This window comes from Pelodiscus sinensis, chromosome 5 (genome assembly GCF_052426305.1).
Source record: "Pelodiscus sinensis isolate ZL-2025 chromosome 5, ASM5242630v1, whole genome shotgun sequence".
In the NCBI taxonomy this organism is placed as follows: Eukaryota; Metazoa; Chordata; order Testudines; family Trionychidae; genus Pelodiscus; species Pelodiscus sinensis.
In genome coordinates this window covers 135,029,247-135,040,566 of record NC_143056.1, presented here as the reverse complement: position 1 = coordinate 135,040,566, position 11,320 = coordinate 135,029,247, and the positions used below count along the sequence as shown (strand labels likewise).

The window sequence follows — 11,320 nt, the reverse complement described above, 5'->3', positions numbered from 1 at the left end:
GAAAAGGGCCAGTGTAGACAGCACAGGAGTCTTTTCCGGAAAAAAGCCCCGATGGCGAAAATGACGATCGGGGCTTTTTTCTGGAAAAGCGCGTCTACATTGGCCACAGACGCTTTTCCGGAAAAAGTGCTTTTCCGGAAAAGCAGCCTGCCAGTGTAGACGCTCTTTTTCCGGAAATACTTATAACGGAAAACGGTTCCGTTTTAAGCATTTCTGGAAATTCATGCCAGTGTAGACACAGCCTAAGAGGGACAGAAAGCTGGCTGGACTGTCGGGCACAACAGGTCCGGATTAACGGCGGGCGGTTTCTAGCGGCGCGCCCCAGGGATCAGTTCTAGGACCAGTTTTAACATCTTCATGAATGACCTGGCTGAGGGGGTGGATTGCACCCTCAGCAAGTTCGCAGCTGACGCTAAGCGAGGGGAGAGGTAGACACGCTGGAGGGCAGGGAGAGGGGCCAGTGACTGGAGGATTGGGCCACGAGATGAGGTTCAACAAGGACAAGTGCAGAGTCTGCCCTTGGGATGGAAGAATCCCCAAGCATTGGTACAGGCTGGGGGCCGACTGGCTAAGCAGCAGGAAAGGGCCTGGGGGTTCCAGTGGAGGAGAAGCTGGAGAGGAGTCAGCAGGGCGCCCTGGTAGCCAAGAAGGCTAATGGCGTATTAGGGGCATTAGGAGGAGCATGGCCAGCAGATCCAGAGGTGTCATTATTCCCCTTTATTCGGCTGTGGGGAGGCCACATCTGGAGTGTTGTGTCCAGTTCTGGGCCCCCCACTACAGAAGGGACGTGGGCGCATTGGAGGGGGCCAGCAGAGGCGACCGAAATGATTCGGGGGCTGGAGCACATGGCCTACGAGGAGGGGCTGAGGGAGTTGGGTCTGTTCAGTCTGCAGCAGAGCAGAGCGAGGGGGGATTTGGGAGCAGCCTGCAGCTCCCGGCAGGGGGTCCGGAGAGGCTGGCGAGAGGCTGGTCTCAGGGGCGGCGGGTGGCAGAACAGGGAGCAACGGGCTCAAGTAGCAGCGGGGTGGCTCTAGGTTGGAGATTAGGACAAAAGCTTTCCCTAGGCGGGTGGGGCAGTCCTGGGCTGGGTTCCCTAGGGACGGGGAGTCTCCATCCCTCGGGGTGTTTACATCCCGGCTGGACCAAGCCCTGGCGGGGACGGTTGAGTTGGGATTGGACAGGGGGTTGGACTCGATGGCTCCTGAGTCTCTTCCAGCCCACGGGTTCTAAGTGTGTGGGAGTCCCTGGCTGGGGGCACTGCTGCAGGGAAGCTCACAGCACTGCCAGGGAGAGGGTGGGGGGCACTTTCCAGTGCTCCCGGGGTAAGGAGTGGTGGGCTGCGGGGTTCAGAGAACGCCATGGGGCCAGCCTCACCCACGTTGAACTCTCAGGCCAGGCAGCCGGCCAGGAGAAACATGCCCCCCCCCCCCACGCCTCCAGCCTGGAGGTGAAATGTAACCCGGTGGGGCCCCTGGAAACTCCCCCAGGCCCGGGGGGGGGGGGGGCAGCCCCATAAACAGTCCAGACACCCTGGCTCCAGGCCCTTTTCCTCTTTATTAGCGCCTGGGCAGCAGGAGAGGCATAAAACCGTCCGTTCGGCTTGTCTGGTGTGGCGGGGCCCTGCTGCAGCGTGTCCAGGCCCTGTCGGTCTGTCCAGCCCCAGTCTCTCCAGCTGGGAGGGGGACAGCCCTGGTCTCAGAGCTCCATCTCCTGGGGCTGCCCCCGGCACAGGGGAGGCAGCAGGGGGGCGGCTAGTGCCCCGGAGGGCAGCAGGAGGGTGTGGATGGAGTAGGGCACCTGGCTGCCTGGGGGCGCCCACAGCACCAGCTCCGTCGAGGGGTTCCTGGGGGGGGAAGCAGACAGAGGAGTTAGTGAGGCTGGCCCCAGAGGTCCCTCCCCACTGTGGGGCAATACTCACAGGCAGTGCAGGAGCTGGGGGGCCAGGAGGCTGTCCCTGGGGGGGCCCGGCTCCCCCAGGCTGAGCAGGGTGCAGTCGGCCATGCTGAACTCCCCCTCCAGCACCACGCCGCTCTCCTCGGACTCCGCCGTGCTGGCGTCCTCACTTCCTGCAGCCAGGGGCAGCCTGGGGAAACACAGTGCTGAGATGCAGCCACCTCTGGGGTGAGGCAGCTGGTGAGCAATGCCCCCCTCGTGCTCTGCCCTGGGGCGGGGCCAAGGGTACCTCTGCTCCTGCAGCCAGGGCTCCCAGGGGGGGCTGGCAGCCGGGCCCTGGGCGGGGAAGCCGTTGGCGCTGTAGAGGTGGTCGTTCTCCAGGCTCAGGGAGTTGAAGCGAGCAGCCATCTTCTCCTCCGACAGGAACTGCTTGGGGCCAGGCTGCCTGCGGCGGGAAGAGGAGCGCTCCTGCACACCAGCCTAGGGGGCGCCCGGGCCCCGCGGCGCTCAGTGGCACCGAGACGGTTTCCCAGCATGCACGGCGGGGACCAGGCTTCCTGGGGACCAGTGCAGACAAGCTGGAGAGCTCCCAGAATCCCTTGCACCCGCTCACATCAATCTAGTCGTGAGGCCAAGAACTTCCCCCAACGCAATTCACCAAGCTACACCTAGCGTGGGAACTCCCAGCATGCACTGCCCCATCACACCCAGCCCTGGGACTCCCAGCATGCACTGCCCCCAGTCACGCCAAGCCCTGGAACTCCCAGCATGCACTGCCCCATCACACCCAGCCCTGGGACTCCCAGCATGCACTACCCCCAGTCACGTCAAGCCCCGGGACTCCCAGCATGCACTGCCCCATCACACCCAGCCCTGGGACTCCCAGCATGCACTGCCCCCCGTCACGCCAAGCCCCGGGACTCCCAGCATGCACTGCCTCATCACACCTAGCCTGGCACTCCCAGCATGCACTGCCCCCAGTCACGCCAAGTAGGGAGGGTCTGAGAACAGCCAGTCGGTGGTGCCAAGCGAGGGATCCCCCAGCATGCATTGCAGGTTTCCCCAGTAGGGGGCGATGCCTGCCCTACTCACGGCTCCTCCTGCTCCAGGCGGCGTTTGAGGGCCAGCGATGCTGCATGGGGCAGCTGGCGGACGCTGAAACACGAGGGGAGAGTGGCAATCAGGGCTCCGGTCTCCCTCCCCGTTGGCTCAATCCCAGAAGCCTCCGTTCCCAGCCTCCGCCCCCACCCGCTCACCATGGTAGGGCCGTGCCGGTGAAGCTCACCACCCCCTGAGCCCGAGCGGCCCAGGGCATTCTGCTGGGCACCTCCTGCCGCCAGTCAAGGCTTGGGGCCATGCAGCGGGGGGAGCCCAGCCTTGGGCGGCGGCTCCAGCCCATGTCCCCCCCAAGGCAGGGGCAGCGCCGGGGCTCGAAGCTGGGGGTCACCGCCAGCCCCAGCTGCCAGGGTGGGGGGGCCATCCACGGGTCATCGCCTGGGGAGAGAAGGGAGAGTTACACACTCAGCAACCCGCCGATGGGCCGCAGTCTGCCCCACGCCGCTCCCAAGTTGCCCAGCAGCCAGACCCACCGAACTGCAGGGCTCCCCGTATGCACTGGGGTGAGTCACCGCAAGCCTAGGGGTTCCCAGAATGCACTGGGGCGGGTCATGCCAAGTCTAGGGGTTCCCAGAATGCTCTGGGGTGGGTCATGCCAAGCCTAGGGGTTACCAGAATTCATTGGGGTGGGTCATGCCAAGCCTAGGGGTTCCCAGAATGCACTGGGGTGGGTCATGCCAAGCCTAGGGGTTCCCAGAATGCATTGGGGCGGGTCATGCCAACTCAGGGAGCTCCCAGAATGCTCTGGGGTGGGTTAAGGCAATGCCAAGGAGCTCCCAGAATGCACTGGGGTGGGTCATGTCAAGCCTAGGGGTTCCCAGAATGCACTGGGGTGGGTCATGCCAAGCCTTGGGGTTCCCAGAATGCACTGGGGCGGGTCATGCCAACTCAGGGAGCTCCCAGAATGCTCTGGGGTGGGCTAAGGCAATGCCAAGGAGCTCCCAGAATGCACTGGGGTGGGTCATGCCAAGCCTAGGCGTTCCCAGAATGCACTGGGGCGGGTCATGCCAACTCAGGGAGCTCCCAGAATGCTCTGGGGTGGGCTAAGGCAATGCCAAGGAGCTCCCAGAATGCACTGGGGTGGGTCATGCCAAGCCTAGGGGTTCCCAGAATGCACTGGGGTGGGTCATGCCAAGCCTAGGGGTTCCCAGAATGCATTGGGCCGGGTCATGCCAAGCCTAGGGGTTCCCAGAATGCACTGGGGCGGGTCATGCCAAGCCTAGGGGTTCCCAGAATGCATTGGGCCGGGTCATGCCAACTCCGGGTGCTCCCAGAATGCACTGGGGCGGGTCATGCCAAGCCTTGGGGTTCCCAGAATGCACTGGGGCGGGTCATGCCAAGCCTAGGGGTTCCCAGAATGCACTGGGGCGGGTCATGCCAAGCCTTGGGGTTCCCAGAATGCACTGGGGTGGGTCATGCCAAGCCTAGGGGTTCCCAGAATGCTCTGGGGCGGGTCATGCCAAGTCCAGGGGTTCCCAGAATGCCTCGCACCCAGCTGCCACACCCTATAGAGAGGGGCGGGGCCTGATTAAGGGGTGTGGCCGAAAGAAAGGGCGGGGCAGAAGGCGGAGCTCGATCCCGCGCATGCGCAGAGCGAAGGAGCGACGCCAAGCGGCGCGGGCCATGTCATTCGGTTCGCGCCCGGAGAGGAGTTAGGGCGGGGATCGGCGCACGCGCGGTACGGACCTTGGGGGAGTTTTTTTCGCGCCGATCGGGTTGCTTTTTCTTCTTCCCCTCCCCCCACCTCAACGTTCTCAGGATTCTCCGCCGCGGCCTTCCTTGTAGGGTGCGCGCGCAGCCGCTCCTGTCATGTGACGGGGCGAGCCAATGGAGTACTGCGCCGCGCGGCCACCCGGGAAGTGTAGTCCTGGGCTTTTGCGAGAACGGGGCCAGCCGGCGCGTGGAGACTCCACTTCCCGTCGGGCCCCGCGCGCGCTCGCCGCCGGAGCCAAGCCAGGCGGGGTCGCGCAGCCTGCGAGGAGCTGCAGTCCTCGGCGCGGTGGGATGACGTAAGAGGAGCGCGACACGGAGGCGCATTGCATGGGGAGACCTCATGGCACCGGGGCAGGTAAGTGGGGCCGGGGAGAGGGAGGAGCTCCCAGCATGCACCGGGCTGGGTCAACCCCACCGCATTCTGGGAGCTCCCGGCGTGGCGGGACCCGGCCCGGTGCATTCTGGGAGCTCCCCGGCTTGGCGGGACCCGGCCCGGTGCATTCTGGGAGCTCCCCGGCGTGGCGGGACCCGGCCCGGTGCATTCTGGGAGCTCCCCGAGTTGGCGGGACCCGGCCCGGTGCATTCTGGGAGCTCCCCGGCGTGGCGGGACCCGGCCCGGTGCATTCTGGGAGCTCCCCGGCGTGGCGGGACCCGGCCCGGTGCATTCTGGGAGCTCCCGGCGTGGCGGGACCCGGCCCGGTGCATTCTGGGAGCTCCCCGGCGTGGCGGGACCCGGCCCGGTGCATTCTGGGAGCTCCCCGAGTTGGCGGGACCCGGCCCGGTGCATTCTGGGAGCTCCCCGGCGTGGCGGGACCCGGCCCGGTGCATTCTGGGAGCTCCCCGGCGTGGCGGGACCCGGCCCGGTGCATTCTGGGAGCTCCCGGCGTGGCGGGACCCGGCCCGGTGCATTCTGGGAGCTCCCCGAGTTGGCGGGACCCGGCCCGGTGCATTCTGGGAGCTCCCCGGCTTGGCGGGACCCGGCCCGGTGCATTCTGGGAGCTCCCGGCTTGGCGGGACCCGGCCCGGTGCATTCTGGGAGCTCCCCGGCGTGGCGGGACCCGGCCCGGTGCATTCTGGGAGCTCCCCGGCGTGGCGGGACCCGGCCCGGTGCATTCTGGGAGCTCCCCGGCGTGGCGGGACCCGGCCCGGTGCATTCTGGGAGCTCCCCAAGTTGGCGGGACCCGGCCCGGTGCATTCTGGGAGCTCCCCGGCGTGGCGGGACCCGGCCCGGTGCATTCTGGGAGCTCCCCGGCGTGGCGGGACCCGGCCCGGTGCATTCTGGGAGCTCCCTGAGTTGGCGGGACCCGGCCCGGTGCATTCTGGGAGCTCCCCGAGTTGGCGGGACCCGGCCCGGTGCATTCTGGGAGCTCCCCGAGTTGGCGGGACCCGGCCCGGTGCATTCTGGGAGCTCCCCGGCGTGGCGGGACCCGGCCCGGTGCATTCTGGGAGCTCCCCGGCGTGGCGGGACCCGTCCCGGTGCATTCTGGGAGCTCCCCGGCGTGGCGGGACCCGGCCCGGTGCATTCTGGGAGCTCCCCGGCGTGGCGGGACCCGGCCCGGTGCATTCTGGGAGCTCCCCGGCGTGGCGGGACCCGGCCCGGTGCATTCTGGGAGCTCCCTGAGTTGGCATGACCCGGCCCCCAGTGCATTCTGGGAGATGCTCCCCCAGTGCTTGTCCCTCCAACCTTATCTCTTCTCCCGCCGACAGATGGACATCCAGCGCGCCCTGGAGCTGCTGCACATGACTGTCTTCTCCCAGAGCGTCTCGCCCTGCGGCAAGTACCTGGCTGCTGGCAACAACTATGGGGAGATCGCTGTGTTCAGGTAACCCCCGTCCCCATCGCTCCCAGTCCCTGGGGCTCCTCCCGCCCACTCACCCCTCTGCTCCCCTGCAGTCTCTCGGCGGCGCTGAGCTCCGAAGCCAAGGAGGAGAGCAAGAAGCCGGTGGTGTCCTTCACAGGTGGGTGCCTCTTGGGGACAAGGGAGTGAGGAACGATGCGGGGGATTCCCAGCATGCATTGGGGCCTCTCATGTCAAGCTGGGAAGATCCCAGGGAATTTCCCTGTGTTGCCAAGCCAGGGAGGTCCCAAGATGCATTGCACCAAGCTGAGTAGCTCCCAGGATGCACTGCAGTTAGTCAGGCCCGAGAGCTCCCATTGGGCATCTGGGGACCACCCCCAAGATGCCCAGCCTTGATGCCTGCGTTGCTCTTGTCCACAGCCCACGATGGCCCGGTCTACGCCATGGTCTCCACCGAGCGGCAGCTGCTGAGCGCCGGCAATGGCGAGGTCAAGGCCTGGAACTGGAGTGACATTGTCAAGAAGGTGAGATGTGCCGCTGCCCCTTCCTCCCGGGGCTCCTGGGTCCCTCCCCACGCTGCCCCTCCCTCCCCAGGCTTCTGGGTCCCTCTTGACTCCATCTTTCCCCATCTCTCCCTTGCAGGGGTGCAAGGAGGCCTGGAGCCGCAGACCCCCTTACAGGTGAGACCCCACCTCCCCCATGTCCCCTGCTCCCTTTGCTGTCACGCTCCCCCTTTCTCTCCTGCGCCAGGAGCAGCCTGGAGGTGCCTGAGATCAACAGCCTGCAGCTGAACCCCAAGGTGAGCTGTGGTGCATTGTGGAAAGGGGGGTGTTTCTCAGTCCCCCAGACACCTCTCACCTGCTGTCTCTGCCCTTCCCCTGCAGGATAACAGCCTCCTTCTGGCGGGGGGCGACTGCTCTGTGCACGCCATGGATCTGGAGTCCGGCACCTTCACTGTGAGTGGAGGGATAGGGGGCGCTTCAGGGCCAGCTGGGGACTGCGGGGGTTGTGTGTGGGGGCGTGTGGGGGCGTGTAGTGGCATGGGGAATGGACAGGAATATGTTGAAACAGGCTGTGTGCCTGTCTGCATGTCCATCTGTACCTGTCCGCTCCCGTCTGTCTCTATCCATAACTGTATCTGTCTCTGTCCCCGTCCCTACCCTCATCCGTCTGTCCCTGCTCACTTCTGCATGTCCCTCTATCCCTGTCTGCTCCCGTCTGTCTGTCTCCATCCATAACCCTATCTGTCTATCTGTCCCCATCCCTACCCTCATCCGTCTGTGTGTCTGGCCTTGTCCACCCCATCTGTCTGTCTGGCCCCATTTGCCTCGTCTGTCTGTCCATCTATCCAGCCCCTTCCACCCACTTGTCGTCTGTGTCTCCCCAGCACGAGTTCCGGGGGCACAGTGACTACGTGCACTGCCTGGCGCTGCGGGACCAGTACCAGGAGTGCCTGTCGGGCAGCGAGGACGGCACCGTGCGCATGTGGGGTGAGGCGCTGGGGAGCCCCCTTGGCATGGGGAGTGGGTAGCTGGGAGCTGGGTCCCTCTCCATGTGCTGGGGGGGGGTGTCCATCTGCCCCTGCCACAGGCTGCGGGTTATGCTGGCCTGTCCAGCTGCTGTCTCTCTGCTGGGGGCAGGGAATGACTGAGGGGGGGAGGTGAAGGGGACCCCACCCCCTCACTCTGAGTCTTTGTGCTGCAGATCTACGCACCGGGGCACAGGTCCAGGTCATTGAAGTGCACAAATATGAGGTAAAAATAGCCCCCTCCCCCACCAGTTCTAACCACTAGTCCCCACTCCCCTCCCCAGAACCCAGGAGTCCTGCTTCCCAGCCCCCAACGGTCCCTCCTTCCCCTCCCCCAGGAATGCAGCCGCCCCCAGAACGGGAAGTGGATCCGTTGCCTGGCTACAGACTGTGATTGGATGGTGAGTTCCCAGCAGGGGGCGCTGGAGGCTCTGGGTTGGGAGCTTCCCCTGCTGCCCCTGGGGCAGTAAAGATACCAGCCCCCAGGTGTGGGGCTAGGGATCTCCCTGAATGCACGGTGCCGCGTGGTGCCCAGTCGGGGGGCTGAGGAGGAACCTGGTGGGGAGTTTCCGGGACATGCTGTGCCTGGCCCAGGGGCTCTCAGGACGCATGGCGCCCAGCCGGGGTGCTCCTGCCCCACAGGAATGCTCCTGGCACGCACGGCGCCCAGCCGGGGTGCTCCTGCCCCACAGGAATGCTCCTGGCACGCACGGTGCCCAGCCAGTGGCGGGTTACGGGATGCCCAGCGCCAGCCCGGGGGGGTCCCAGGATGCACTGGTCTGGTCGCTGTCCTCTCTCCCAGCTGGCCTGGGAAGCAGAGGCTCATGGGATGCCTCCCTCCTCCTGTGAGCAGAGCAGGGCCGTGGTGTCTGACCCCATCTCTCCCTCAGGTGTGCGGGGGGGGCCCGGCACTCACCCTCTGGCACCTGCGCTCCGTGACCCCCACCACGGTCTTCCCCCTGCCCCACTGCCAGCAGCACGTCATGTTCTACCAGGACCTGGTGAGTGGCCCCGCTAGGGGTGTGACGTCTCCGAGTAACCTCGCGGGGTCTTATAGCAACAGAGACGCAGCCGTGTCAGTCTGGTCTGGGGCTGTGCAGCACTTTAAAGACTAACAAGATGGTTTATTAGGGGAGGAGCTTTCCTGGGCCAGACCCACGTCCTCAGATCAAACTGTGGAAGAAAAGTGGCACAACCACATATCCCAAAGGGTACAATCCAAAAAGCGGACGCCTGTAAAACAGACCAGTCAGACTTTAGAGCAGAGGGTGGGTGAGGGGGAGGTTAGTGTCTAGGAGATAATGATGTTGGGTGATAATTGGGGAAGATAGCTCCCCCCTCACCGCCCAAATCGGATTTGTCTTTGATGTGTTCACTTTGGTTTGTTTGCTTGTACCCTTTGGCTATGTGGTCGTGCCGATGTTCTTCCACCGTTTGATCTGAGGAGGTGGGTCTGGCCCAGGGTCTGGTCTCATGGGTTCTTGTCGCTGAGGCGCCAGTTTGACCGTCCCCGGCAGCCCATGCGCTCCAGCCCCACTCTTGAGGAGCCCCCTGCCTCCGCGCCGCTGCCTCAGGATCGGGGCAGCCACGTGGGTGCCTGGCGGGAGCTGGTCCGCGAGGGGAGCCAGTTTAAAGCCAGCCCCCCTCGTGGGCCGGCTGCCTGTCGCCCTGCGCGGCTGCCTCCGATGCACTGCAGGGTGGCAGCAGCCCCTGGGTGGGAGTGGGGTGGAGGCCTTGCTCCTGAACCCAGCGCGAGCCAGGCTGCCTGCCCGCCCGGCTCCTAATACCCTGGAAATGCAGGGCTGCAGTGGGGGTAGGTCCCAGGATCTAGGCTGCTGGCCAGCCTGCTGAAATATGTCCTGGCAAGCCGGGGAAATGCGTGTGGTCTGTCGCCTGAACCTGTCCACTTTCGCTTCTCGGTGACTCGGTTCGTTGCCTCCACGATTACATCCCTAGCCCCTCCCAGCCCTGCACCCCTTGGCCCGGGCGTCCTCCTCCCTCCCCTCTGGCTCGCTGGCCTGGGGAACTCTCCTTACCTCTCTTCTCTCTCACCTTCGTTCAGCTCTCGCTCTCGTTCTCTTCCGCTCGTTATTTCACCTGTTCCTTGTCCCTGTGCTTGGCTCGTTGGGTCTGTTCTCGTTCTGCGAGCCTCTTCCTCTTTCCTTTCCTCGGGCTCTTCCTTTGCTCTGTTCCCTGCGTCTCCCTTTGTTCCTTCTCTCTACGGGTTCCTTTGTTCTGCCTTTTCCCTTTTCCCTTCTTTCATTCTGATCCTTTTGTTCTCTCACTTCTCGCTCCTTTTGTTGTTCTCTCTCTCTCGTTTCTCTGTGTGCTCTCCTCTTCTTTCCTTCTCTCTCTGGCCCGGGCGTTCTGGCCCTGCTGGTCCCGGCCTTCGTTTGCCTGGTCGGTCTGCCGGTCTCTGTTCCTCGCTGCTTCTCTTCTTGTTTGTTCTGGTCCCCGTTCCATTTGTAATGCCGGCGCCAGTCGGTCAGGCCCTGGGCTCTGCTGTCTCCTGTTCCCCCTTCTCCCAGCGTGTCCCGGGCCACTGTACCGCTCTGCTCGCTCTCCCCACGTCTCTGGCTAACCCCCGCCCCGCTCTCCTCCAGATCCTCTCGGCAGGGCACAGCCCGGCCATCAACCACCTGCAGATCAGCGGGGAGCTCCGGGCTCAGATCCCCTGCACGCCCCGCTCTGTCCACTCGCTCTGCGTCAACCAGCGCTCCCCCGAGCACAAGGTAGCGGGCTGCTCACTTGGGGGGGGGGTGCAGAATGAAGTGGGGGCCGTGGCTCAGGGGCTGGGATTGGAGGGGGGAAGGTACTTAATGGGGGGTTGCTCTGACCCCCTTTTCACTCTGACCCCCAGGTGCTAACGGCGGCCGGGAGCAGCCACAAAGTCGACGTCTTCACCAACTTCAGCTACCGGGCCTTCTCCCTCTGCTTCGCGTAGCGCCCCGCAGCCTGGAGCCCCGCTCCCTGTCCCCGGAGCCCCCCATCCACCTGCCTCCGGTGCCCTGCTCTCCGGAGCCCCCCATCCACCCGCCTCCGGTGCCCCGCTCTCCGGAGCCCCCCATCCACCTGCCTCCGGTGCCCCTCATCCACCTGCCTCCCGAGCCCCTCATCCACCAGTCCCAACCCCCTTCCTGCTCCCTTTGCAGTTTCTCTTCTGGTTTTCTAATAAAACACGGGTGCCCCCCAGCCTCTCGTCTCCAATCCCTGGGGGTTGGGCTGGGAGATGCATTGAGTGGGGGGGTGGCGCCCCCAGCTCTGGGGTGCT

The 11,320-nt window shown here is 65.0% G+C and overlaps 2 protein-coding genes across 4 annotated transcripts; one reads left to right on the top strand and one right to left on the bottom strand.

Annotated features, from left to right (window-relative positions):
• Positions 1-1,535: 1,535 nt before the first annotated feature.
• On the bottom strand, positions 1,536-4,835 carry HCFC1R1 (host cell factor C1 regulator 1). The gene is made up of 6 exons (XM_014570075.4): positions 4,696-4,835; positions 3,150-3,387; positions 2,986-3,048; positions 2,183-2,338; positions 1,919-2,083; positions 1,536-1,843 (listed from the first exon to the last, which is right to left on the bottom strand). Exons 2-6 carry the CDS (start codon positions 3,371-3,373, stop codon positions 1,696-1,698), a joined length of 756 nt encoding a protein of 251 aa, XP_014425561.3. The 5' UTR covers positions 3,374-3,387; positions 4,696-4,835; the 3' UTR covers positions 1,536-1,695.
• On the top strand, positions 4,555-11,241 carry THOC6 (THO complex subunit 6). 3 transcript variants are annotated; one of them, XM_075928778.2, is made up of 13 exons: positions 4,555-4,687; positions 6,430-6,545; positions 6,617-6,681; positions 6,942-7,045; positions 7,164-7,201; positions 7,272-7,320; positions 7,406-7,477; positions 7,909-8,011; positions 8,226-8,275; positions 8,388-8,450; positions 8,940-9,050; positions 10,653-10,781; positions 10,910-11,241. In XM_075928778.2, exons 2-13 carry the CDS (start codon positions 6,430-6,432, stop codon positions 10,991-10,993), a joined length of 984 nt encoding a protein of 327 aa, XP_075784893.2. In that variant the 5' UTR covers positions 4,555-4,687; the 3' UTR covers positions 10,994-11,241. The 3 variants fall into 3 exon arrangements, with proteins under 3 accessions (XP_075784893.2, XP_075784892.2, XP_075784894.2); XM_075928777.2 differs by lacking the exon at positions 4,555-4,687 and adding an exon at positions 4,937-5,077; XM_075928779.2 differs by lacking the exons at positions 4,555-4,687; positions 10,653-10,781 and adding an exon at positions 4,937-5,077.
• The last annotated feature ends 79 nt before the right edge of the window (positions 11,242-11,320 follow it).

Coding starts and splice junctions, on each gene's coding strand:
- HCFC1R1 (XM_014570075.4), bottom strand. CDS start 3,373: ATGGCCCCCCCACCCTGGCAGCTGGGGCTGGCGGTGACCCCCAGCTTC. Junction 3,049..3,149: donor ACCGGCACGGCCCTACCATG/GTGAGCGGGTGG, acceptor CTCGTGTTTCAG/CGTCCGCCAGCTGCCCCATG. Junction 2,084..2,182: donor CCCTGGCTGCAGGAGCAGAG/GTACCCTTGGCC, acceptor GTGTTTCCCCAG/GCTGCCCCTGGCTGCAGGAA.
- THOC6 (XM_075928777.2), top strand. Junction 7,046..7,163: donor GGAGTGACATTGTCAAGAAG/GTGAGATGTGCC, acceptor TCTCCCTTGCAG/GGGTGCAAGGAGGCCTGGAG. Junction 10,782..10,909: donor AGCGCTCCCCCGAGCACAAG/GTAGCGGGCTGC, acceptor TCTGACCCCCAG/GTGCTAACGGCGGCCGGGAG.